The sequence below is a fragment of the Xenopus laevis genome, chromosome 5L (assembly GCF_017654675.1).
Source record: "Xenopus laevis strain J_2021 chromosome 5L, Xenopus_laevis_v10.1, whole genome shotgun sequence".
NCBI classification, from domain to species: domain Eukaryota; kingdom Metazoa; phylum Chordata; class Amphibia; order Anura; family Pipidae; genus Xenopus; species Xenopus laevis.
This window is the reverse complement of record NC_054379.1, coordinates 97,575,409-97,599,385: the sequence shown is the minus strand read 5'-3', so window position 1 is coordinate 97,599,385 and position 23,977 is coordinate 97,575,409. Positions and strand designations below refer to the sequence as shown.

The 23,977-nt window shown below is 37.0% G+C and overlaps 1 protein-coding gene across 1 annotated transcript in view; it reads right to left on the bottom strand.

Moving 5' to 3' along the window:
* The window catches only part of col9a1.L (collagen, type IX, alpha 1 L homeolog), an 82,263-nt gene extending 60,939 nt beyond the window's left edge, over positions 1–21,324 (bottom strand). Inside the window, exons 1-5 of the mRNA XM_018261946.2 lie at positions 21,190–21,324; positions 20,343–20,416; positions 16,230–16,307; positions 15,200–15,332; positions 11,263–11,659 (exon numbers count right to left, since the gene is read on the bottom strand). Coding sequence (XP_018117435.1) covers positions 11,263–11,659; positions 15,200–15,332; positions 16,230–16,307; positions 20,343–20,416; positions 21,190–21,203 — 696 coding nt within the window. The 5' untranslated portion in view covers positions 21,204–21,324. The remainder of the gene's footprint in view (positions 1–11,262; positions 11,660–15,199; positions 15,333–16,229; positions 16,308–20,342; positions 20,417–21,189) is intronic.
* Positions 21,325–23,977: the final 2,653 nt, after the last annotated feature.

Below are 23,977 nucleotides of genomic sequence, written 5' to 3'. Positions count from 1 at the left end.
AGCACCAAGCTTTTTGGTTAATAAAAACATTTAAAAATTGAAACAAATGAATAGGATTCTTTTGTCACCAACATGATTTATGAGTATAGCACATATTAAGACAATACTGGGTATCGCAGCTAGTTTTAATATGTTTTTAAGTAAAAATAACTGATTTATAACTTGAACCTTATCTATTATTATAGTATTTTGGACTGGCAACCCATCACATTTATCAAGGATCTGAGTAAATTCAATGGTCCCTTACTGCAGGTATGGTTACAAACTACAAGTGTGCAAAAAGGTTGCAGTCTTATGGCAGAAAGCTTTCATATTTATAGTTGGCCTTCCATCACCTCCATCCAACATGGTATGGCCCTCGGTGGTTTTATACTCTGTTCAAGCTCCTCTTTGGACCCAGAATGTGTTCAAGATCTCCCTTAGTTGCTAACACACTTACAGACATATAAAAACATTACATTAGCCATAGCTCCAACAAGATCTAGGGCAGCAAATACAGGTTCACCCTAGGGATACGCAGGGTCCACTATTTTGGGAATCGGCCGTAATCCTTCATTAATGATTTGGTTGAATACCGAGCCAAACTCAAATCCTAATTTGCATATGTTTATCAGAGAGAGGAAAGGTCAAAACATTTTAACTTCCTTGTGTGTGTGATGAAAAGTCACATGATTTTTAAGGATTTGGTTGACCCGCACCCGTCGCTCTGCACGTGACCCTAGCCCGCTCCTCTGCTTCACTTTATATTCCCGCACCACAGGAAGTAGCACATATTTAGGTCACTAGCCCAAATTCTTTGTGTGTGTGTGTGTTGACCCGAACCCGACCAACCCGCAGGTATATTGCCAGCCCGCACATTACTACAAGGAGTGGCTTTTTGCCACCCCCTGCTAACTTGTTCAGAGCTGCCACCCCCCAACTCAACTCGCTTCATGGCAGCAGCACCCCTGCCTTAATTGTCCTTTTAATTGGTCTTCCTTAAATATGTTAGTGAGCAAATACTTCCACCTAAAATGGCCTTCAGGTTGGACCCCGCAGTTCTGGCTGCTCTAAGAAGGACAGAGCTGGTAGAGCTAATTTGGTACTGAACAACAAGGGTTATAGGGTTCATTGTATTACTTTCTTTGGTAGAACTGGATAGTAATTAGTATTTTCTCAGCTAGTGTGCTTTCGAAGTAGTTATTTAACATTAATTGTATTACATTAACTGCTGTACTGTATATACAAATGACAGAACACACTGACAGTTAAACAATAATTATCAGAGCGATTACTGCTTTGCTAACATGCTGATTCTATGTTTCAATTTTGACAGCTGAATATTAGTAGTAGTAGACCGGCCTCCTGTCCACAAAAAAGCCTTATATCATGTTCACCAAGCTCTGTTTAAGGACGAGAGAGAACCACAAAGATCCTGGCGCATTTATTTACCTGTGAGCACCAGTGGTCATTCTGATACCTCTGTGTAAAGAATTTATATATGTGCACTAGTAACCTAATTATCTAACTTGCAATGAGCAAATATAGCTTCAATTAACCTTTCTAGCTCAAGAAATAACAAAGCCATAGATTTGTTGTGATTAAAATGATAGGCAAAAACTACGTTCAGCATCAGCACTATTTATTGCATTCATGTTGAACATTGCCTCTTGAAATCTCAGGTCAAAGAATATTGTATGTGCATATTCATTTGGTGTATTGTACACAGAAGTTAATTTGATTGTACATACCGTATGAGTACCTACTATTTGGGCAGCTGTGCAAACTTCTGTGTAAGTGGCAAAGTACACTAATGTGTGTAATGCTCACAGCTGGTGCACTTCACTGGCCAGAATGCAACCCCAGTGCAACAGAAATTGTACCCTAAAAAGCCTATGTGACAATAAAAGCTGCAGTTGGTTCAAAGTCAATATAAACCATTTAATCAGAATTTTCCAGCTTCCCTGTGAGGTCTGTCAGCCACCAGCCAAAGTATACTGTTGCTTTTGCAAACAGAGAATGCATTTTGTAAACAAAATACCAGAACACGCAGCAAACAGTAGAACTACTACACAATTTTCAGCTGTGCATTCTGATGCCAATTCCACTAAAAAGGAGAGGGAGCTCCAGAGGGAGCTCATAATATTATCAGCAGTAAACAAACATATATAACACCCTTGAGAGTCTAATTACTGTGAAGAGCCAATAATACAAGGCAATTTAGCCACCCCTGCGTTTTGTCTCATTTCATAAAGGGACAGAAGATATTATACAAGCGGCAAGCAGTGAAAGACTGTCAGAGTATCAAACACTGTATGAGATCTATTCCAAAATAACACATTTGAGTAAAGAGAAAAAATACCTCTATTTGTTTCCTAGCAATCTGTAAAGCAATGTAAATACATTTTAGTGGCCCTGCACTTGGCCAAAGATAAAAATAACCAAGAGATTTATAACCGCATCCGTGTAGCTGCCCATAGCACCTAAATCAATCATTTTATTTTTTAACCTGCATTAGTCTATTCAAAACTATTGGTGGTCGGTTAATGACAAGTCTATGGTTGCATTTATCAATGCCATGGGTGCATAGGATTCAAAAATACAGGCATCGGACCCATTATCCAGCTCACAATTACAGGAAGGCCATCTCCAATAGGCTCCATTTTAATCAAATAATTAATTCAGCTTTTAAAAAATATATTTTTTCTTTTTTAAAAATTCCATCCACTGAAATGTTCTTTTTGTAACAATAATGGATTTTATATTTTTATTTAAGTTTAATTATAGAAGGTGTTACTTGAACTTTGCTTTGGGGCAGTACTGTGTTAAAAGCCTGAATTACAGGTAAACATGTTCAAACAAAAGGTTTAAAAGACATGTCTATCGCAAAGGCTTCACAATCTTATACCTGTGTGAAAAAAGGGAGTTTATAGGGTTCAATGGCTCTTTAAATACTCCCACAGATAAACAATAAACCTAAAACTCCATAGGCAGGATAAACTACTGTTATCTTCTCCATGTTAATACTGTATCTCACTAATGTCATATGGTAAAGAGGGAGAAAATTCACACTTTAGTAAATATGACGCTTAAAGGGGGGGTTCACCTTTAAGTTAACTTTTAATATGTTATAGAATGGCAAATTCTAAGCAACTTTTCAATTGGCCTTCAATATTATATACTTTTTTAATTATTTGCAAGCCTTCTTCTGACTATTTCCAGCTTTCAAATGGGGGTCACTGACCCATCTTAAAAAAAGATTCTGTAAGGCTACAAATGTATTGCTATTGCTACTTTTTATTACTTATGCTTTTAATCTGGCCTCCTCCTATTTATATTACAGTCTCTTATACAAATCAATGCATGGTTGCTAGGGTAATTTGGACCTTAGCAACCAGATTGCTAAAATTGCTGCTGAATAAAAAGCTAAATAACTCAAAAACCACAAATAACAAAAATGGAAACCAATTGTAAATTGTCTCAGAATATCACTCTTAACAGCATACTAAAGGTTAACTCAAGGGTGAACAACCTAAATTACCCATTTAAACTTTCAACTGCCTATGGGTAGCCAGGATTTAAGAGTAGGGCCTAATTTGTTGTTGTTTCTTTTTTCAATGTAATGAAAAAGTTGTACATAACTAGAATCATAGGTCAATACGCTATTTCTGCCTGAAACTAGCGATGGGTGAAATTCACGAATTTGCCACGAAATTCACGAATTTCCCGTGAAATTTGCGAACAGATGAAAAATTTGAGAACAAGAAAATTGACGCCAGCATCAAACAACTTTTGCCATAAATTTTCACGTGAATTTTCGTGAATTTATTCGTCGGCGACGAAATGCCGAAAGTTTGCGCCTGCCGCATAAATTCGCCCATCACTACCTGGAATCATTAGCATAACTCTTCCTTCTGGTATGAAATAAGCACTGTAGTTACTGATCAAATATAAGAGATATGGAAAATATCACTAAATAATGCTTAGGTTTCTTCAACTCCCTAAATCCCACACTTTTTTTTCTTAACCCTAACTAGCATTTCAGTCAATTTCAGACTGTCACAGCATATTTACTGGCACAGAAGAGCAAAGTCTATGCCCACACATTACCAGAATAGAATATCATTAAAATCACATATTTCCGGAGGAAAGTTATATGGTGCGAATCCTCAGGGATTTTTATTCAGGGGCTCCAGTGAAAGACAGATTAGAAGATGGAAGTTGAGGAATGGTGTTAAAGGTTTCCCAAAAATACATCAAAACAGGATGCTTTTGTAAGGTTGTAGCTAAACTCAAAGTGAATGGGGTGAATACACAGGTGTATTAGGCTCATTCAGTGAATAAAAGAGCTCTCGTATGTTAATTCTAGTCAGGTAGACAATGATTTATTTACTGTTTTGGGCTAAGCAACTAGCACACAGCCACTTATTCTTTACACAGCTTTGTACCTCCTGGAAAACCAGAATACCTATAAAAGTGTAATACACTGCACTTTGCATTTATTAAAGGAAAGCACTTTTCTGGCTGTCATTTTTGTTTCAAAATTTGCTTTGTTATGTTCTATCGCCATCTAGCGGTGTCAAATAAAAGTGTGGGAACAGATATTCTGAAATACAGCAGAGGCTACATTTTCAAAGGGACATGTTTTTTCCTGTGCTGTATGTGCAGCCAGTGTTTCAGAATTCACATGTACTGCAGTTGGGACCAGCTGAAAATTGACAAACCAGGCAATCTACACACGTGATAGGTTCTTTAGCCAGTATCCCCAATATGTAATAAAAGGCACTAAGTTTGCCCAGGAGTTATAACCCATAGCAACCAATAAGATGTTTAGTTTTAAATGGGTGACCAGTAAATGCTACCTGCTGATTGGTTGCTACAGGTTAGGGCTCTTGGGCAAACTTAGTTTTATTACATAACCCCCTGCCAGCAGGGCAGGGAATAATAAACAGTCTCTGTAACATGCCATGAAGCGTGTTGGTTCTCTATAAATACAGGATAATAGTAACAACTCATGAAGCTTCTTACATCTAAAAATCTAATTAATTATGGTAATTTTAAAGGCTCATTTTTCGTCTTCAGAATGGAGTACAAAGACCAGCCACTCTCAAATGAATACAGTGCTGCTTATGTTCTGCAGTGATATGCCTTCCCCTTTGGACAACCATTACTTTCCATTCAGAGAAACAGGTTGGGAGTGTACAGCGCTACAGATCTCCCTATTCATAAGTACTGCAAGTTCTCTGTAACTGAGCACTAAGAGGTGCTATTGCAATTGCAATGTTATCAGGGAATTTCATAAACGGCCCTTTCAGCTGAGATCACGAACATACGGTGTATGGGTGTGCTTACATCTCCAGGGGCACTTTATAAAGTGCAAAATGCAGGTACAAGCCAATTTGCATGTAGTCACCTGCCCTGTGGCACTCACAGACTCAGGTCCTGCACTTTCCTGATGAATACATTGCTTCCTGCTTTAGGCAGCTATGTATTTATAAGGGCTGGGGTGGCACATAGACATACCCTATTCTGCTCCAGAACTTGTGTGTCATTCAGATATGTTAGAGAGTGCCAGTGGGTACATGGTCTTATGGAGCCTTGTCTCAACTGCCTGTTCCTTATGCTTGATTCAGCAGGCTGCACTCAAATGCCCAAGTGCTCTGTAAATGACAACTAAATTGACTGATCTGACCACAATTTGAATAACTCCTTATATCAAAGTAGTTTACTCTTCCAGTCAGCCAAAATGGAAACAATTGTCATAAGAAATGATTTGTATAAAGGTGAGACAGTCTGTTTCCTTAAAGCAGAACTAAACCCTAAACATGAATATGGTTAAAAATGCCACATTTTACATAACTAACTTATGCAGCTAGGCAGTGGCGGAACTACCGGGGGAGCAGGGGGTGCAATTCTGCCAGGGCCCAGGCAGCTCGCTCCCGCCGATTCCTGGGTAGATAATTGCGTACGGAGGGGGGCAGCTGAATGTTGCGCACCAGGGCCCGCCCCCTGTAGTTACGTTACTGCAGCTAGGCACCAGCCTAAAGTTTTAGCTTCTCAATAGCAGCAATGATCCAGGACTTCAAACTTGTAAAAGGGGTCACCATCTTGGAAAGTGTCTGTGACACTCACATGCTCAGTGGGCTCTGAGCAGCTGTTGAGAAGTTAAGCTTTGTGGTTGTTGCAAATTATCAAGCAGAAAATGAGGTTGGCTGGTAATGTAAGCTGATGCTACAAGGCTGATTATTAAATTCTGATGCTAATTGCACTGGTTTCTGTGCTGCCATGTAGTAATTATCTGTATTTATTACTAATCAGCCTTATATTGTGACATTTATATTCTACGTACACAGTATATTATGAGTTGGTTCCTAAGCTCGGTAAGTGACAACAGCACAGAGCATGTGCAGTGAATCAGCAGAAAACATCAGTGCTGATTCGGTGGCTGCTGCCGCCCCCCCCCCCTCTCCTGCTCTGAGCGTATAAGCGGGTCATAATGGAGCTCTCTTTGCACTAGCTGAGCCGAATTTCCGGGTTAAAAGCCGGAAATTCTGCTCTCAAAGTTACAAGAGGTGGCTTTTTGCCACCCCTTGTAATTGGCCACTCGCTGCCTGAGGTAAGGTTCTCGCCCGGGAATCCGTTACCCAGACAGATCTGAATTACAGTAAGGCTGCCTCCCATAGACTTATAATCAAATAATCCAAATTTTTAAAAATTATTTTTTAGTACTAAAACACCTTTCACTTGATCCAGCCTATTGGCTTTATTTAATGTTTACATGATTTTCTGTTAGACTTAAGGTATGAAGATCCAAATTATGGAAAGACCCATTATCCAGAAAACCCTTGGTTCGGAGCATTCTGGATAACATGTCCCATACCCATAGCTTTAGTTCTCCTTTAAAAAATGCATGCTATTTTCATTCTTTAACATACTGATTCTGCACTTGCCCTAGGGATGCAAAAGTAGAGGGAAGAAATATAGAGGGAAGATCCTGGATAAGATGTATAACAGTGATTTTTCTTCAAAATTTGATGAATGAAATTTGGTATGCAAAATTGCAATTTTACTGAACCAGAAGCCTGAAACTTCAGTTCCAAAAGAAAGGCAGACTAGTAAGTAAAGTTATTTTCAAATTAAAGGGATTTACTCCTTAATAATTAATATTTTCATGGTAGAAATAATATAATTCTAAGCAACTTTCCATTATACTTTTTATCATTTTAAAGTTATTTGTAACTTGCTCTTGAAAGCAGTGTTTGTTTATCCCTTTCTATATTGCTGAATCTTCAAACAGTGAGTCCCTAAACAGTCCCTAAACAGGCCATAGCAATGGCATTATAGCAATAACATTTACAAACACCTTTTAAAACGGGTGAACGTTTTAATGAATGTGTATTGGAAAGTAAATAGAATTACAATAGTCGGTCACTAATAGATGGTCGGTCACTAGTCATTACTACTTGTGGTGCTAGAATTTTCTGACTGCAACAGCCTTAGTTATGTAGATTTTTGGTTTTTTTGTGGCAAGTATGACAGCCTACTGTATATTGGCTAATATAAGATGGGGCAGATTCACTAAAGGGCGAAGTGGCTAACGCTAAGGACTTTTTGCCAGCGTTGCCACCCGCAGGGACAATTCACTAACAGGAGCAGGTGCCAATTCGCTAGTGAACGGGACCGTCACTAGTGTTCATTCACACTCGATCGCCAGACGGCTTTTCTCCAGAGTTGACTTTGCCACCTCAGATCAGGGAAAGTGCTAAAAAGAAGCTAGATCTTCCTCAATCTTCTGTCACTTACATCATATCCTGTGTGCAGAAAATGCATTAAAGTTCCAAAAACGCTGGCGACTTTTCTTTTTTTTAAGTGGGATTGGCTACAAAAGTTCTAACTTTTTGGGTAACTGGTTTTCTTCACACATTTTATAACATATGGAACATTAATTTTACAGTGGGCTCATATTTAGGGCATTATATTAACTCTCTTGCCTTTATTAAGGTTTCCTGGACATGGGTGATAAAAACCGGTAACTTAAACCATTTGCATTAACATTTATAATAAAGACGTTTTTTAAATTTGTAAAGCATTGGCTGCTACCCCCTTATGAGCCCTACTCTTTACATTGCTATGTTACTAGGCAATCTAGTTTTTTTAACTTGACTTTATACTCATGTTTATATATACACATTAATAATTTATATTTTATTTATATTTAGTATCTTATTTTCGTTTCTGCATCTGTTCTGTTTTTTACACATGAAATATTCAAAACTATTTTATGGTCGGGGTTAGCGTGGAGGCTATTATTTACAAGGTACTGCTTTAATATTACAGAGAAAAAGAAAATCTTTTTTAAAAATGTGGATTATTTGGATAAAATACATTATATGGGAGATGGCCTTTCTGTAATTCGGAACTTTCTGGATAACGGCTTTTCAGATAATCGATCCCATGCGTCTACTAACAATATTTCATTGTGATGAGGAGTGGATGAGTGTGTGTATAGTGTACATTAGGGATTTATTGAGCTTATTAATATGTATTGTAATGTACAGTAGGAAAGTGCTACAGCTCATATATCACATAACAAAGATTTATTGCATTGGGAGCAAGAATGACTTTGTGACACACAAAATAAGTGAGATGAATTAAGGTGTTCCACTTTACTTCACCTAATCATTTCTATGCTTATGTCTGGGAACAAATCCATATAGTGCATTATTTGATGGGGCCAGTAAATATTTATGTTGGTTCCTTTACAACTGTTCACTCTGAGGGTACATTCGGTGTAGGCAATGTAAGGTAATGAAATCCCAATGAGACATCTATATTACAGTATATGAGATATACATGTGACATCACTAAGCAACATTTATAAATGGTGAAATCACTAAGAACCACATATAAGGATATATTTTTTAGGTTATTGCATGTGTAGCACAATGTCATTCATTCAACCCTGGTATTATATAATGGCGTTTCAGTAGGTATACTGACAGATTCTGACCTGATGTATGAACAGTATTTATATATATAAGAGATGAGTGTGTGTCTGTTTGTTTGTTGGTTAGAAAGGGGATAAATTGGTCCTTGTTTCCAATCATCTGTACTTTGCACTAAAGCCAGTTTACCAAATATATGTTTTTGATTCAATTTCAGTCTGCAACCACTAACAGGAGGGAATTTAACAACCTCACAGAATTAAGTCTACATCTCAAGTGATGTCTTTGTATTAGAGATGATATAATGGCTTACCCTTATATATGCATATATTCAGGTATGGGGCCTGTTATTCAAAATGCTTGGGATCTGGGGTTTTCAGGATAAAGGGTCTTTCTGTAATTTGGATTTCCATAAATTCATTCTTAAAAATTGAATGATTTATTTTTTATGAGTCTTATATCTTAGGATCAACTACAAGGCATTGCTTTATTATTACAGGAAAAAAAGGAAATAATTTTAAAGGAGAACTAAACCCCACAATACCTACTACCCTAGATAGTCCCCCCTTCCTGCTTCTCCCCCCCCTGCATAGGTGATTACCCCTGAAAGTGATTTATCTATTCTGTATAGAGAGAACAAAATACATTTACTGCCCATTTCCAATTGGTAATTAAACAGATCAAACATGGACTCAATACAGATAACTAAGACATACCACTTAGAACACTAGAAGATGTATCAGTGATGACATCTCTCTCAACATGATCCATCTGCAGCCCCTATGATCCAGCAGGCTGGGTTGGGTTGAAAAAAGTCCATCAAGTTCAACCCCTCCAAATGAACCTCAGTGCACAAATATATACACATACTTATACGGAACCCTCCATACACTCACATATATTAACTATATATACCAATTTCTATACTAACTAACTGATAGGCAGACATCTATTGCTAACCAGTTATGATAGCACATAGATACAATTAATGTTATTTTTCCTACTTTCTCCAGTTAGTACATGGAACAGTAGTTTCCTGGGTTCCAAACTTTTGAATAGTTTGATAGAGGTTTACTCTATGCACATAACAATATGAAGTGCCATGAACTGGATTCCAATGGCAGTTGTTATTAATCGTGTTCTAATTAAAAACAAAAGATTCAGCTTTTTGTACATAATGCAGGTTACCTACTTATTAGATTAAATGCTATGGTAGTGTTTTCAATCTTTTTTAGTATGTTGGCCCTTTAAATGGTACAACTGTTTATGCATAGTTTTCATTATACAACTAAACTAGTTTGCCAAGGAGTAATTTATTCCCATTACAAATATTAATAAACAAAGCATAACAAGAGAGAGCATATTTGAATTTGGAAACCATACAACGCAGTTTAATTTTAAACCACGGGATGTAAATGGTACACAGGTTATTTTGATTTCTGGCAAGTAGTGGGCAATTTGATAGCTGCTATTAGTAGCAGAGATTAAGACACCCTAGGAATCAGATTTATAACATTCGGAGTTCAAGGTGTTTCTGAAATTGGAGCAAAATAAAGCAAATTGAAATCAACTAAATGTATCAATTTAGAACAGTTAAAGGGCCGCTGACCACCTCTCCTGGAGCTGCTTTAGAAGGTAGACAATGAAACTTCAATAATAGAAAAACTATCACAAAAAGAAAATAGAAACTAATTGCAAAAAGTGTCTGTTTATGGTGAACAATCTGAAACCAACTGAACTGAAAAAAGTGTGAACAACACCTTTAAGCAAATCAATTTTTTCTGATTTGAGTGTTTTCATAAATATGCTAGATAGAGACTGTGCTCCAGACCAATGCTCCAGTTTGGACTTTAAGCAGTTATATGGTTTCTAAGGTCATTTAGCAACCAAGCAGTAGTTTAAATGAGAGACTAGATGATATAAAGGAGAGGGATTAAATAAAAAAGAAGCAACGACAATGGGATTGTAGCCTCACAAAGCAGTAGTTTTAGGCTGCTAGGGGTTAATGACCCACCTTTTAAAGCTGGAAAGAGACAGGAAAAGTAAACAAATAATGTGAAAACTATAAAAAAAATTAAAAATGAAGATTGAAACGTTGCTAAGAATAGGACATTCTGACACTAAAACATGATTTAAAGGTGAACTACCCCATTACGGATAATAATGTGTATTTTTTCTAGATTTCCTTTCATATCTGACCATTATTTTCTTATTTTTTTCATCACTTGTTAAATAGAAGTGTTAATGATCCTTAATATAAAATATCTTTGTATGCTTCCATTATACTGCATACATTCATATATTATGGCTTCATTAATTAGAAAGGATGGACACTTACCGGCACAGCTATCTCATGGTTGTTCTTCAGCTTCCCCAGGATTGTATAACCATCTACTGTGATTTTTCCTCGTGGAACCAAAGTAAACGTGTCGACTTTAATACAGTCAATAAACAGGGTGAGTTTTGTCTTTTCCACACTGAACATAACCTTGTGAAATTTATTGTTAAATAGGAAGGGCAGATTGGGAAAGGTAACAGTATGGATTTTCCCATCTGTTGCCTTGTATACGAATTCCAGAGCCTTTTTTGGGCCATTGAAATTGATGGCAGCCTGTTGTTTTCCACTAGAGTCTACAATTTGCCAGATGCTCCAGTATTTGTTCTGTGTGCCATCCCTCATTCGGAATGTAAACATGAAGGAATATACCTCTGGTAATCCACTGGCGTAGATGTATCTGCAAGGTACACAATGACATGACATGATATATACTTTCTCATTTCTTGCTCTGTGCCTTCAGCGCTAGAGGTAAGTTCAAAGGCTGAGACAGATAGAACCTGTTATTAAAGTTACAATAATTCATCTTAATAAAAAAAAAACCCTGACACATTCTGTTGGCATTACGGTATGGCACAATTTTTTCAATCTAAGTGGTCTTGAAGCAAGAATTGGTAGTTTTGCAGGTGCAAATGTAAAGTGTAAGAATGGACACTAAATTGCATCCATTGAAATCATAGTCATGAAGGTACTTGGGTGAATACATGCTCCTCTGCCCTTATAGCTTGCTTCTATCGCTGGCAAAACTTCATCAGTGTGAACATTTCTAAGCAAATTGTATTTAGTGTTTCTTCCTAGGCAAGCTTTCTTAACATACTTATGCTTACATCAATTTAAATATGGCGGGTACATATAGGTCATATATATATGTCTTTCTTAGTGAAATTGCTGGAAGTAGCCACTTAAAAATGTCCAAAGAAGCAAAAATAAATACAAAAGAGATCTTCTATTGTCCTAAACATGAGCCTACCCTAAGACAAATGTGGCATGAGCTTCAAATGGTTAAAAAAATTTAAAAAACATATATTTAACAGTTACAACTATTAAACATAATCCCACATTAAAATATGGAAAAACCCCAGTGTTTTGTATTTTTTTATGACTTTTTTGGTATACACCGACATTGGTCGTTGCTTGGGGAAGGTTTACCTGAAATAAATTCTTTTTAAAACCCTCCAACTATCTCATATAAAAAATCTAAAATAATTGGATCAATGGCTATATGAGCCGATGTGGCAGGGATGCTATATCATCCTAGGAAAGGAACGCCAAAAAAAATTAATGGTTTCTACACATGTGAAAGCTAGCTTAGGTTGGACAAACCTCAAGAAGTGCTGAAGAGCGTACAAAAGAACATAAGTCTGCTATCAATACTAAAAAGAGCGATTAAGCAGTTGCGGATCATTTCCTTGTTGCAGGCCATTGGGTACAATAATTAAAATATAAAATTGTAGACTGTGTTCCTAAAACACGTAGAGGAGGAAATCGAGTAAAATTGTTACTCAAAAAGGAGGCAAGATGGATCCGAAAATTGGAAAAATTGGCTCCCGATGGTCTCAACAGGTAATATGATCTGAGTACGATTTATCGTTAAACTATCTTATTAAAAACATTTTAACTCTATATTTATTGGAAGTATTTTATTTACGGTATATGTATTTTTTGTATATATTTTTCACAGCTAAGCTTTGTCACAAGAAAACCTATGGACACTACGGATTTTTCACTAAGGTAGACAGAAGTCTACATGTAATATTATGTATTGGATCAGATACAATGTGGCGTATTGTATATGTGATACATTGTTTATTGTTGTTAATGTGAGAACACACCATTAGGGGTCACTGTGATACTTTGTATAAATTAATGTGCACACGTGCTGCTGAGGTGGCTTGATAAAAGACCAATGGCAGTCTGAAATGTTGCTGATTGGTCAGAGCCCATGTCTCAATAAAGGCGGTTTAAAGAAAAGAAACACGTGAATGGTGCTGTCTATGATATATAATTCGGTATACACTGACATAATAATGTTGAGGATGTAGCTTCATCTTATCAATCTGCCAGGTAGAACCTGGTGAAACAGACAGTGTGAAAAGGGTAACAGATTGGAAAGTTCGCACTTTGATGAATTTGTGGAGTAACTATTGTTCACCTGAGTGAAACTTCACTTGGAGAAATGGTGCAAAATGTCTCTAGCGCTGAGATTTTTTGCAAGTTTCTGCTTCGCCTTTTATTAAATTGCCAATGACAGGATTAAAACAATATAAAAGCAGGTTCATAAATCGTGTGTGTACCTTTGGCAATATTCACCACAAATATATTTGAGAAATCCTGTTCAGCTGCCTGTTGCTATTTGTGACTTTCAGGAAGCTGACTGGCCACTGATTCCCTGTATGATTATAATGAATTGTCATGGAGCCATCTGTGCCTCCCATTCTACTGCACCACAGGCAGTTGTCTTTTCTATTTCTATCTTTGTCTGGCCCTTGAAAAAGTCAGTTTGAAAGATACCACTCATGAAGCTAGATAGAAATATACTGAGAAACAAGTACATACAGTAAGGGGGGCTCTGTACTGTACTTTTATTTTGTTATTAAAGACCAATATATGCAGTGTTACAACCTTAAAATGCTTTCCATAGCAGCTGCTTACCAAATTGTTTGGAATATTTCCATAACAAGAGAGTACTTAAGAATGTTAATGTAAGTTTTCCTCTATCCATTTATTATATATTTTCAAATAAATTGTCATAATAAAACCATTTTATAAATAGCTTGGATTTTGTATTGTTCATCTAAATGTTTTATTGTCATTTTTCTACAGTTTATAAGCTTGACACTTTACAGAAAACCTTTCAGTTACAGCAATGTTGAATCCCAAATCATTTGTGCAAACACATAAAATCATTTCACATGCTTATTTGTGAGATTCATGTAGACAGCACTGGCAGGGATAAGGTTAAAAAGCCTTTTTCAGCACCACACCAATGTGAACAGTTCATGTAATATTTTTGTCAGCCATTAGATGGCAGGAAAGAACAACTTAAAGGGGCTTGGGAATTAAAATAAATCTCCAATTTTTCTCCAAGCATGCAGTGGAAATATTCACTGTGACGGTATTTTATTATTTTTAATGGTCTGATCATTTGTATTACATGATATGAAAACAATATCCAGAGACACTTTGTAACTAGGCCATCTTCCTTAAAGGGGCCATAATGAGCCACGCATTCTATATGTAGCTTGTTTGATGGTATATATATATATATATATATATATATATATATATATATATATATATATATATATATATATATATATATATATATATATAACTTGTATATGGGATACTAAGGGATACTTAGTATGAATAGATCATGAAAACTGATTTAATGTAATAAGGTCATTGACAATTTTCTGTGCAGTTGGTGAGTTGTCACTGAAAACTGTGGCCAGATTGCCGTTATACATTATTTTGATAAGAGGTCACTTACAACCACGTTTTTACCCAAAATACAGTGTTTCCCCCTCATAATTCCAGTATCATTGTGGACCCCATGGAGAGTTACCCCAATTCAACTGTTCTTGCATTTTGATGCAAGCAGGGTGCAAGTTGTGGCTAAAAGGATCGTCGCAGGAATGAAATAATTCCAGAACTCCATGTTTAAACAACTTGAGGGTGTGATTCTTTGAGATGTGCCTATTAATGAAGAATGCTGTGGGAACCCTGAAAACAACCAACACATTCAATGTAGAAGGAGCTCCAGGATTCCCTAGCTTCAATAGGTGCACAAAAGCTCAATTAACAGCATTCTATTCATCTTAGCTTGGGCACACTTTCAGTTTCAGTAAAATAACCTTAAAGAAAAGATGGTTAACATACAGTATAGCCTAATATTATATACTGAGAATGTATCTGCAAAGTATATCTGTAAGTGTACCTTGTCTGAATCCTGAAATCAACATTGGTGCCTAACTGATAGGCCACTTGGAATGGAGATGTACCCACAACAGTTTTAATAGCTCCCACAGAAGCAGCTCGATCGATCTGGAACTTAGAAATCAGGTCAAACCCTGGAATAAGGACAAAGAAGTCTGTCAGTTGGTGGTTAATTAAGCTTCATTCAGTTAGTTCACCACAAATGGTACATGAACTTCATATACTGTAGATGGAAACCTAAAATGTGCATACATGAACAGTTGGACAGAGATGGGTAGAATGACAAGCTAGCCAATAGATTTGTTTAATGCTCAGCAAGTGCATAAATTAAAAGTTCCCCTGTGTAATATTAGTTCATATCAATAGGGGAACTTATAAAGAGGCATAAAAACAAACAAATAATATGTAAAAGAAAATAATTTCATACTATTTGATGATTTTTGCCAGACCTGTAATGGTTAAATGTATGTGGTTCAAGATGTTTGTGTTCAGTCAAAAAATGTCAGTTTTCCACTCTAAGTAGCTTCTATGAAGTGCTCATTAACATGCAAAGAGCAACCAAAAGTGGATGTCAGAAATTAAGCAATACTAACAGAACATAAAAGTTCCTGTGTATCCCTCTCCAATACTACCCCACATGTAATTAAGCAAGTCTCCCTCTGCTCTATTCACTATAAGCCACAGACTGTGCCTGGGTTCTTAATCGTAAATTGGAACATGGAAAAATACAGTTCTGACCCACCACACCCACCATACTAAAGACAAAAAAAGGACATTTCATAGAAAATTTGAAAACATCGATAACAGGATTTGCAAGTAAGTTGGGTTCAGGTGCTCATGTCCTGGACATGAAAAAATGCAAGTAGGCACTAGCCTGGACTCCTTGCAAAATGTAAAATTAATTCTGATAAACGAACAGCCTTTTGTGTTGGTGGCTAACATGGCATGGCTGCTAGTTATACCCACAATGTTATTAAATGATATAGTTTTGCATTGTTCTCCGTATATTTGTGTGTGGATTGCCAACTCACCTGGAAGATCATCTTGCTCCTCGGTAATAGGTGGGCACTTGTGCTGCACATGGCTGAACTTTAAGTTAAATGGGAATCCTAGTGGGAAAGAGTATAAATAACATTGATATTGCACAGAAAAGGCTTTTTTTAACATCTAAAGCTAAGCTAATAGTAAATGTATGATAGCACCTACCAAAAACCAGCATGTATACAGTATATATATATATATATAATTTTTAAATGATTTTCTAGTAGACTTAAAGTATGAAGATCCAAATTACAGAAAAAAAAACCCAGGTCCAGAGCATTTGGGTAACATCCCATCCCTGTACTGTCTCTACATTATCTGACATTATATTATTAAGGTCTATCACCCTGCTGTACTGTCAGGATGCTGAAACATCACGTATTTAGGGTTTAAACTAACATTCCTTCATACAACTAAAATACAAGGAGAGAAAAAAAAGTGCAACACTATTTTGTGCATTTTATTTTCCCTACTAGAACCCTATTTCAGCCATAAATCCTTAAACGGGAACTCTGGCTTTCAAACCAAAATTTGATAAAGAGGCCCACATAACACAGAAATCCCTAATATACTCATTACAGTTTCCTGCTTCTTCAAAAAGTATGAATAAATGCCATTGTCTCTTTCTGCATCATTTGAAATCCTGGCAGGGAAAGGGGGACTAAACACTGATGTTACAAATTGTAACAACTTCTCCACAGCTTACAGACAACATGCAGGAACTACATAACCCACAATGCATTGCACTGTGATGTACTGTTCCTTATTGAAATCACGTGTGCAGGGATTTGGAGGATGCAGGCTGAGGACAGCTGGCTGCTGATATAACGTAACAGTAGTCAGTCAGCTCAGCAAAGTAGTCAGAGAGAACAGCAGGAGAGCAGAGGGCTAGGCTCAGGGAATCATTAAAAATCTGCATATTTTTTAATTGATGTATATTGCAAAGTTGCTTGAAATTATGTTTTCTTTTCAAAAAGATTACGTTATAGTTGTATGGAATTCCCCTTTAAAATGTTTTGGATGATCCAAATTTATGTAATTACCCTGCCCTGCAGAGAAGCAAATTCAATCAGCACACTACATCTGAAAGCCTTTTGTATTATAAAATACGATGTACCCACATTTCCGTTTAGTTATGGGTCCCTCTCATTCTGACGGTCTTCTGCTCCTATTTTGATGCATCCATTAGTAATACTGTACCAGGGCTTTCTTAATGATAACTGACCAATGGGAAACAAGAGATAGCTTATGTAGACTGTGAGCTCAACTTTCCTGGACAGCTAAACCTGGTTATGAATCATGTATCACCCCTGAATGTCTGGTCTCCTATTATTAACATCGACTTACCCTTATGTATATCTTTGGTTTAGCATTGTAATAATATTATATACATATTAATGGGGGGATGCACTGTACTACTTAATGAGTCATTTGCCTTTAAGTTAACTACATTATGGGATGTCTTATTCATAGCAATTTTTCAACATTTTTTTTATTTGCCTTCCTCTTCTTAGCTTTCAAATAGGGGTCACTGACCCGGCAGCCAAAACAAACGTACTTTTTATTATTATTTTTATGCTTATATTTCTATTCAGACCATCTCCTAAAAATATTCCAGTCTCACCTTCAAACCACTGCCTGGTTCTTAGGGTAAATTGACACAAGCTACCAGATAATTCCAAACTGATGAAATGCTGAACAAAAAGCTAAACTGTGAAAAAAGACCAGTTGCAATCTTTATCATAATATCATTGTCTACATCATACTAAAAGTTCATTTCAAGGTGAACTACCTGGTGTAGGGTAGATAATGATAAATTTAAGACAATTTGCAGCTGATCTCTACTTTTTATTTTATGCGATTTTATGTTGAGGTTTTTTTGCTGCATCTCAAGTTTGGAATTTACTGTCTGGTTGCTAGGTTCACTGATCCTAACAACCGGGTTATGATTTTAATATAATAATGCAGAAGAAACATAAAACAGGATGAATAGATACACGGTATTATACAATATAATAGTATGATACAAAATATAATACACAATATAATCAGAATAATAAATTACCAGTGTAAGGTAATAATGACAAAAAATGACAGGTCTACCCCAGTTACAAACTGTGAAAAGGAAACATTTCAGACTGCATAATTCTGGCTGGGTAAGTCTCATCCTTACACAATGCCCCCTACATGGGCATGAAAACGTTTAATTCAGCTAATGTGAACCAAACCCACAAAGGCAGCGCTGCGGAGAACACAGACTGAGTGAGTTACAGTAGTTAGGTCCTTCCCATGATTACTGCCCCTGCACTGGCGGGAAATCATGTAAGGACTGAGGGTTTGCTGTAAGACGGCTGCGGTTTATTTACATTTACAAGGAATAGAGAGGGGAGATCAAATAAAGGACCACCTTAATTTAAACACTCAGGGCTCTGCCTCTCTGAATGCAGCTGCTGTGAGGAGGAAAAATAAACATTTTCTTTTACAAACGAGTTCAATATGGTCCAGAGACTTTTTGGAAAATGTTATTCAGGTCTGGGTTTTTTTAAAGGAAAGGTATCTGAGTTGTGGGATCTGGGCAAAGCACCTAATTGCACACAGAGAGCTCTTTCTACCCAGCACCCTCGTCTGCAAAGGCCTTCCTTTTAATAACATTTGCTGTGTAAAAACACCTCTGAGCCCCATCTGACATGAGCTGTATTTGCAATTAAATATGATACAGGTTTTGGCGGAAGCCCAGCCATCCAGGATCAAAGGGCGATTCATGGCAAGGCTGTTTGAATGCATCTTGTAGAGGTCACTAGCTTTGTAGGAACCACACATCACCTTGTAGAGGAGCTAGTAAAGGAAATGAAGGAAGCCTTCTAACATTGGAATAATAGGCATATTGCAATGCAACACAGAGATTACAGTCCCTGAACCAACACATACACTTTCACTTACACTGCTTGTCTACTGCTATGTCCCCTTCCCTGGCTCTTGTGTAACACTCATGTACACACAAAACAAAAAAAGCAGAACTTGATATAATCCATACTGCATCACCCATCAGCTGCTAGAAGCAATACAAGAGCAATACAGTAGCAGTAATATTTGTATTTATTTGGTGTTGCCCTGTAGATTGTAAGCTCTGTGGGGCAAGAACTGATTATGCATGAATAACACAGTAACAGGCAGAACCTAACCATGTTTCCTGACACTCAAGAACATACAGTGAAACCTCGATTTTAAGTACCCTGATTTTAAGTTTTCCCGCATTTGACATTTTTTATTTGTAGTCCCACAAATTTGTAATGCATTTCAATGAGTGCATTTCCCGGATTTTAAGTAATGTTTTGCTTTTTTCCTCTATGGATGTTATTATTTGGGAAATAACGAGGTTTAAAATACTAAAAAATGGTTAATTCCAATAAGTCTTCCCCTTATACAGTCCTGCACCAATCCCTTATTGCTTTAGGTTGTGTATGTGACTGGCAGAGGGGCCTTGCACATGCCCCCAATAGTGTAACATTAATGCTGCAATGCTTAACCCTTGTTATTAAACCGTAATTATTGTATCTCAAAGTAAATCCTTTGCTTATATCTTTTCAGTACTTGAAGAAAGTTATTCTAACATATTTCCATGATTATACATTTTTCCGGACTTTACATATTTTTTCCTGGTCCCCTGAAAAACGAAAAAAAGGGGGTTCTACTGTAGTATGACTTACCCCAGGGCAGGGCACAGAAAGTTGAGAAAGGAATCTTTACCAGAAATCACATATTTATATGTTACACTAATCTGCCTAGGTGTATCTTTTTAAAGCTCCCTTCCCCTTGTGCTTCTGTCTCTACTTCCTCATAGATTGTAAGCTCTTCAGGAAAGGACCACTTTGCAACTGTTGTTTTGAAACTACTAGCATTTCTTCTTACTTTTAATTTACACTTATTGTACAGTTTGAGTTAATGCTTTGTATACTCATAGTGCTATACAGTATTATCAAATATTATATATAATATTATAAAATACCTAAACAATGCAATACAAATCTCCCTTTCCCTCTTGTATCATATTATCTTCACCCTGTTCTTAATTACCAAATTGACCAGACAGCTATGTCACTTACTTGTGTAATGTTCTAATGTTGCAGACACCAAAGGTCCCAGGAAGCTGTATATGTACAGGGCAAGTGGAGCTTTCCTGTTAAAAAAACGGTTTCAATAAGCATTTGTTTGGTCTTTCTCTAGTTGCACTAAAACAAAGCAAATAGACACTTGTACTATAAAAGCACTTTTCTAACTTCCTGCGTAGAGTGCTATGTGATTGCAGCAATCAAGGGAAAATGACTTTCCCCAATCTGCTAAAAAGCCTGCTTATTATTTCTATCAGAGAGTATCTTTTATTTTCTTCCCTTTTTCAAACAGAAATAGTTTTCACAAATATGAGTTTATATGAAAGTTTGCAGATGGAGTGTCTCTCATTGCAGCCTCAGTTATGTGGATCCAGGATGCACATCAGAGCTTACAGACCCTCTCCATTGTTTTGTATGAGTGCATACCTGCACATGCTCTCAGAGAGGATGCTGAATCCAGAATTGCTCCAGCTGAGAACTTGTCATTGTTACTCTAATACTTCATCACTTTTATTATTCTAAATGATTGTGTATCTTAAATACATTGGTGTAAACAATTACCCTTCTTGGTATACACAATACAAAATTATGCTGGCTGTATTCGGACGCACAATACAATTACATCCTTGTTTTCACAATTGCGATTTGATAATTAAACAGGCTGTTCAATAACAGAATATCCTGTAGGTTTAAGGTTTTCAATGCATTTTGTTAAATTTCACTGCTAATGTGTTACGGTTACTTAGATTAGACATAAAGTAATTCTTAAACATATTTAACTTGTTTATTGCTATGTGCAATCTTAATATCTTATTCAGAGCAAATTATTCTGCTAACTTACCAAATGCCTTTCATGGCTGTTCCCTGCTTGTCATCCAAATCCTGGTACTGTACCTCTAGGCACTAGGGTTCTGAGAGAGAATCTAATTATTTATAGGGTGTACAGTTCTCCAGCATTGCTCCTGCCAATGAGAAGAGGCTTAGTTAGCATGGGACTCCACCTTTCAGCTGTGTGTATGTATACAGTATGCCAGTGTTTGCATGGGCTGGGTCACAGAGAGGCTCACTGAGGGGTCTGGCAACAGCAACTCAAGTACATGGTGGGACAGAGAACTGAAATTACATTGCAGAGATGGTTAGTAGTGGGCTCAGGGGAAAACAATTGTCCCTATGTGTTACAGATTTACTGCAGGAATTGTACAATTTTGTTTGAAATAAAATGAGCAAGTGGACTGTACTTTTTTAAAAGTAGTTTGCCGAAATGTCCTTAAACACCTGCTTTTAGGCTGAATGGTCCTCAGCCTACCTTTTGATTGATTGTTCTCATTATAGACTGTGCTTTGTTATTTATTTACAGGGAAGTAGTTTGGGAAATCGAAATGGGCAATGCATAATGCGTTTCAAAGAGCCGCAGAGAAAGAAAAATAATTGAAAATAGCTCACTCTTTTTAACCTGTGGTGCTTAGTGGGCGCGTAACATCCTCATTAAACAAATCATTAAAAAGTTATAACCCGTTAATGGAGATCATCTGGGGTTTTCCATTTTACAATCACCATTGAAATGAATAAAGGCATCTTTAACGATTAGTGATCATACCGAGCTGATAAATAGCATTTTATACAGTATGTAATAACCCAAAGTTGCATTTCATGTTTTCTGTGCATCAGCCTTCCCCTGAAAGTTTCATGTGTTTTATGCTAGTGAATGAGCACATCACAGCATTCACGAAATAAAGCAGCAGCCTTAAGTACTATGGAAAGTAATGCTGTTCTTTATAACACTGATATACATTGCTACATAACTAGAATGGCAGCTACCAAAATAAATACACTGCACAGTGCTTGGTTTTGAATAAGTGTTTCTTGGGTATATTGCCAAATAGCAATAATCCACTTCATGTACAACCTCATACACTGCAGCATTTAGGGAGAGTTTGGGCTACAATAAGTCCACAGTGTTTTGGGGGGGGGGAAATCTTTGTCTTTGATAACATCATCAAACGCTTTGGCTCTGTAGCTTTTGGCTCTTTGGTGGTTATGAAAAGTGCACTTAAAGAAATTGCTGCCAGTCTCCAACACATAGACCTATATTACAAACATAGGCAGTAATATATTCATGAGGGTTTAGCAGGGGGGGTACTTTGGCGCCAGCCCCCTACCTAACCTTCTTGTGTGTCATTTAGACAGGCAAGTTAGGGAGCTCTTGCAAAGGGTGCAGTCAGACCCCAGACACAAGTATTTTTTAAATGAGCAGTAATCAGCACCCTTTGGCACCACATACTGCTCTTGCACTTGATTATGGTGTCAAACTGAAAAACCCTATATGATTGGTTTGCCCTAATACACAAAATAGTAATCTGGTCCTTGATATGACAAGAACTCTTGACACATGGATGCATTTTGTGACTCAGGTGATGGACAAGGACTTTATACTAATTGCACCATAAATGGTAACAAAAAAGTAGCAAGTTGTCTCTGTCAAAATGAAGATTTTTCCATATATTTGCATGGTCTCCATCACCTTGCACTTTAAAAGAATGGTGCATGCACTAAGTCAACATTCACAACAGATCTTAGAATTTTAAGCTGTATTGCACTGTTTATACTGTAATTCATGCTTTTTCCGTATATATCTGAATTATCCAGAGGATAAGGGTGTAATGGCCACTGGGCCCTGGCATCCCACTTTACATAACAAATCAGGACTATCATTACAAGATAGGGACAATTTATACAAGATTTACAGGTTTTCTTGAGGTATAAAATGTGAGTTTATAAGCTAAGCTGCATAAAGAGTGGTATAGCTAGAAAACTCATTATAGAAAGTTTTATAAACATATAGCAAGACATATACATCTACAGTCAGCGTCTACTTCCTATATATTTACATCCTGGGAATAGGTATTCTCCCACTACCACATCCAGTTCACTAGTACAGGCCTTTTGAAGTCGTTTGTAGCAATGTTTTATAGAAGTATCTTTTTGCCCTTTAAGTAATATGCCCCTTAATATACCAGCATAGTAGTGGTATAGTGACAAAACTTGAGTACTTTATAGCAATGCTGTATGGAACTGTCTTTTTGCCCTAGGAAACCCTTTTGCAAAAAATCCTGTACCCCCCACCCCAGGTAGAAACCCTTCTCGATCTCCCAGTCAGGTTACCGAGGACACGCAAAATGGATGCGTGGAACTCCTTTGGAAGAATCTGCGCCGAGGGGTAAATATGGAGTATGGGGCATTTCCCCAGGGGGGTAGTTAGCCTGGGAGGAGGAGGGTCTACCTGGGGGGGGGTACAGGGTTTTTTGCAAAAGGGTTTCCTTCTCCTTTAAGAAATATGCCCCTTAGTGTCCTAACATGTCAGGCACCAAAAATATTTAAGGCAGATACTTACTGTACATAAATCAGCAGTGTTCCAAGCTGTGCAGAAACAGTGAACTCCTAGTTGAATTACTAATTAGATTTAATATTCGAAAAAAGGTATTTATCTTCAAATTGTAGAACAAAATATATCCTTTTAAAATGGAAATTGTTTAAAGGCTTTATACAGTTTCATAAGCAGCTCTCTTTCAACTTCTGTTACTTCTTTATTCTGTATATCTTTATCTAGCCATTGATGTCTGGGGTATAGT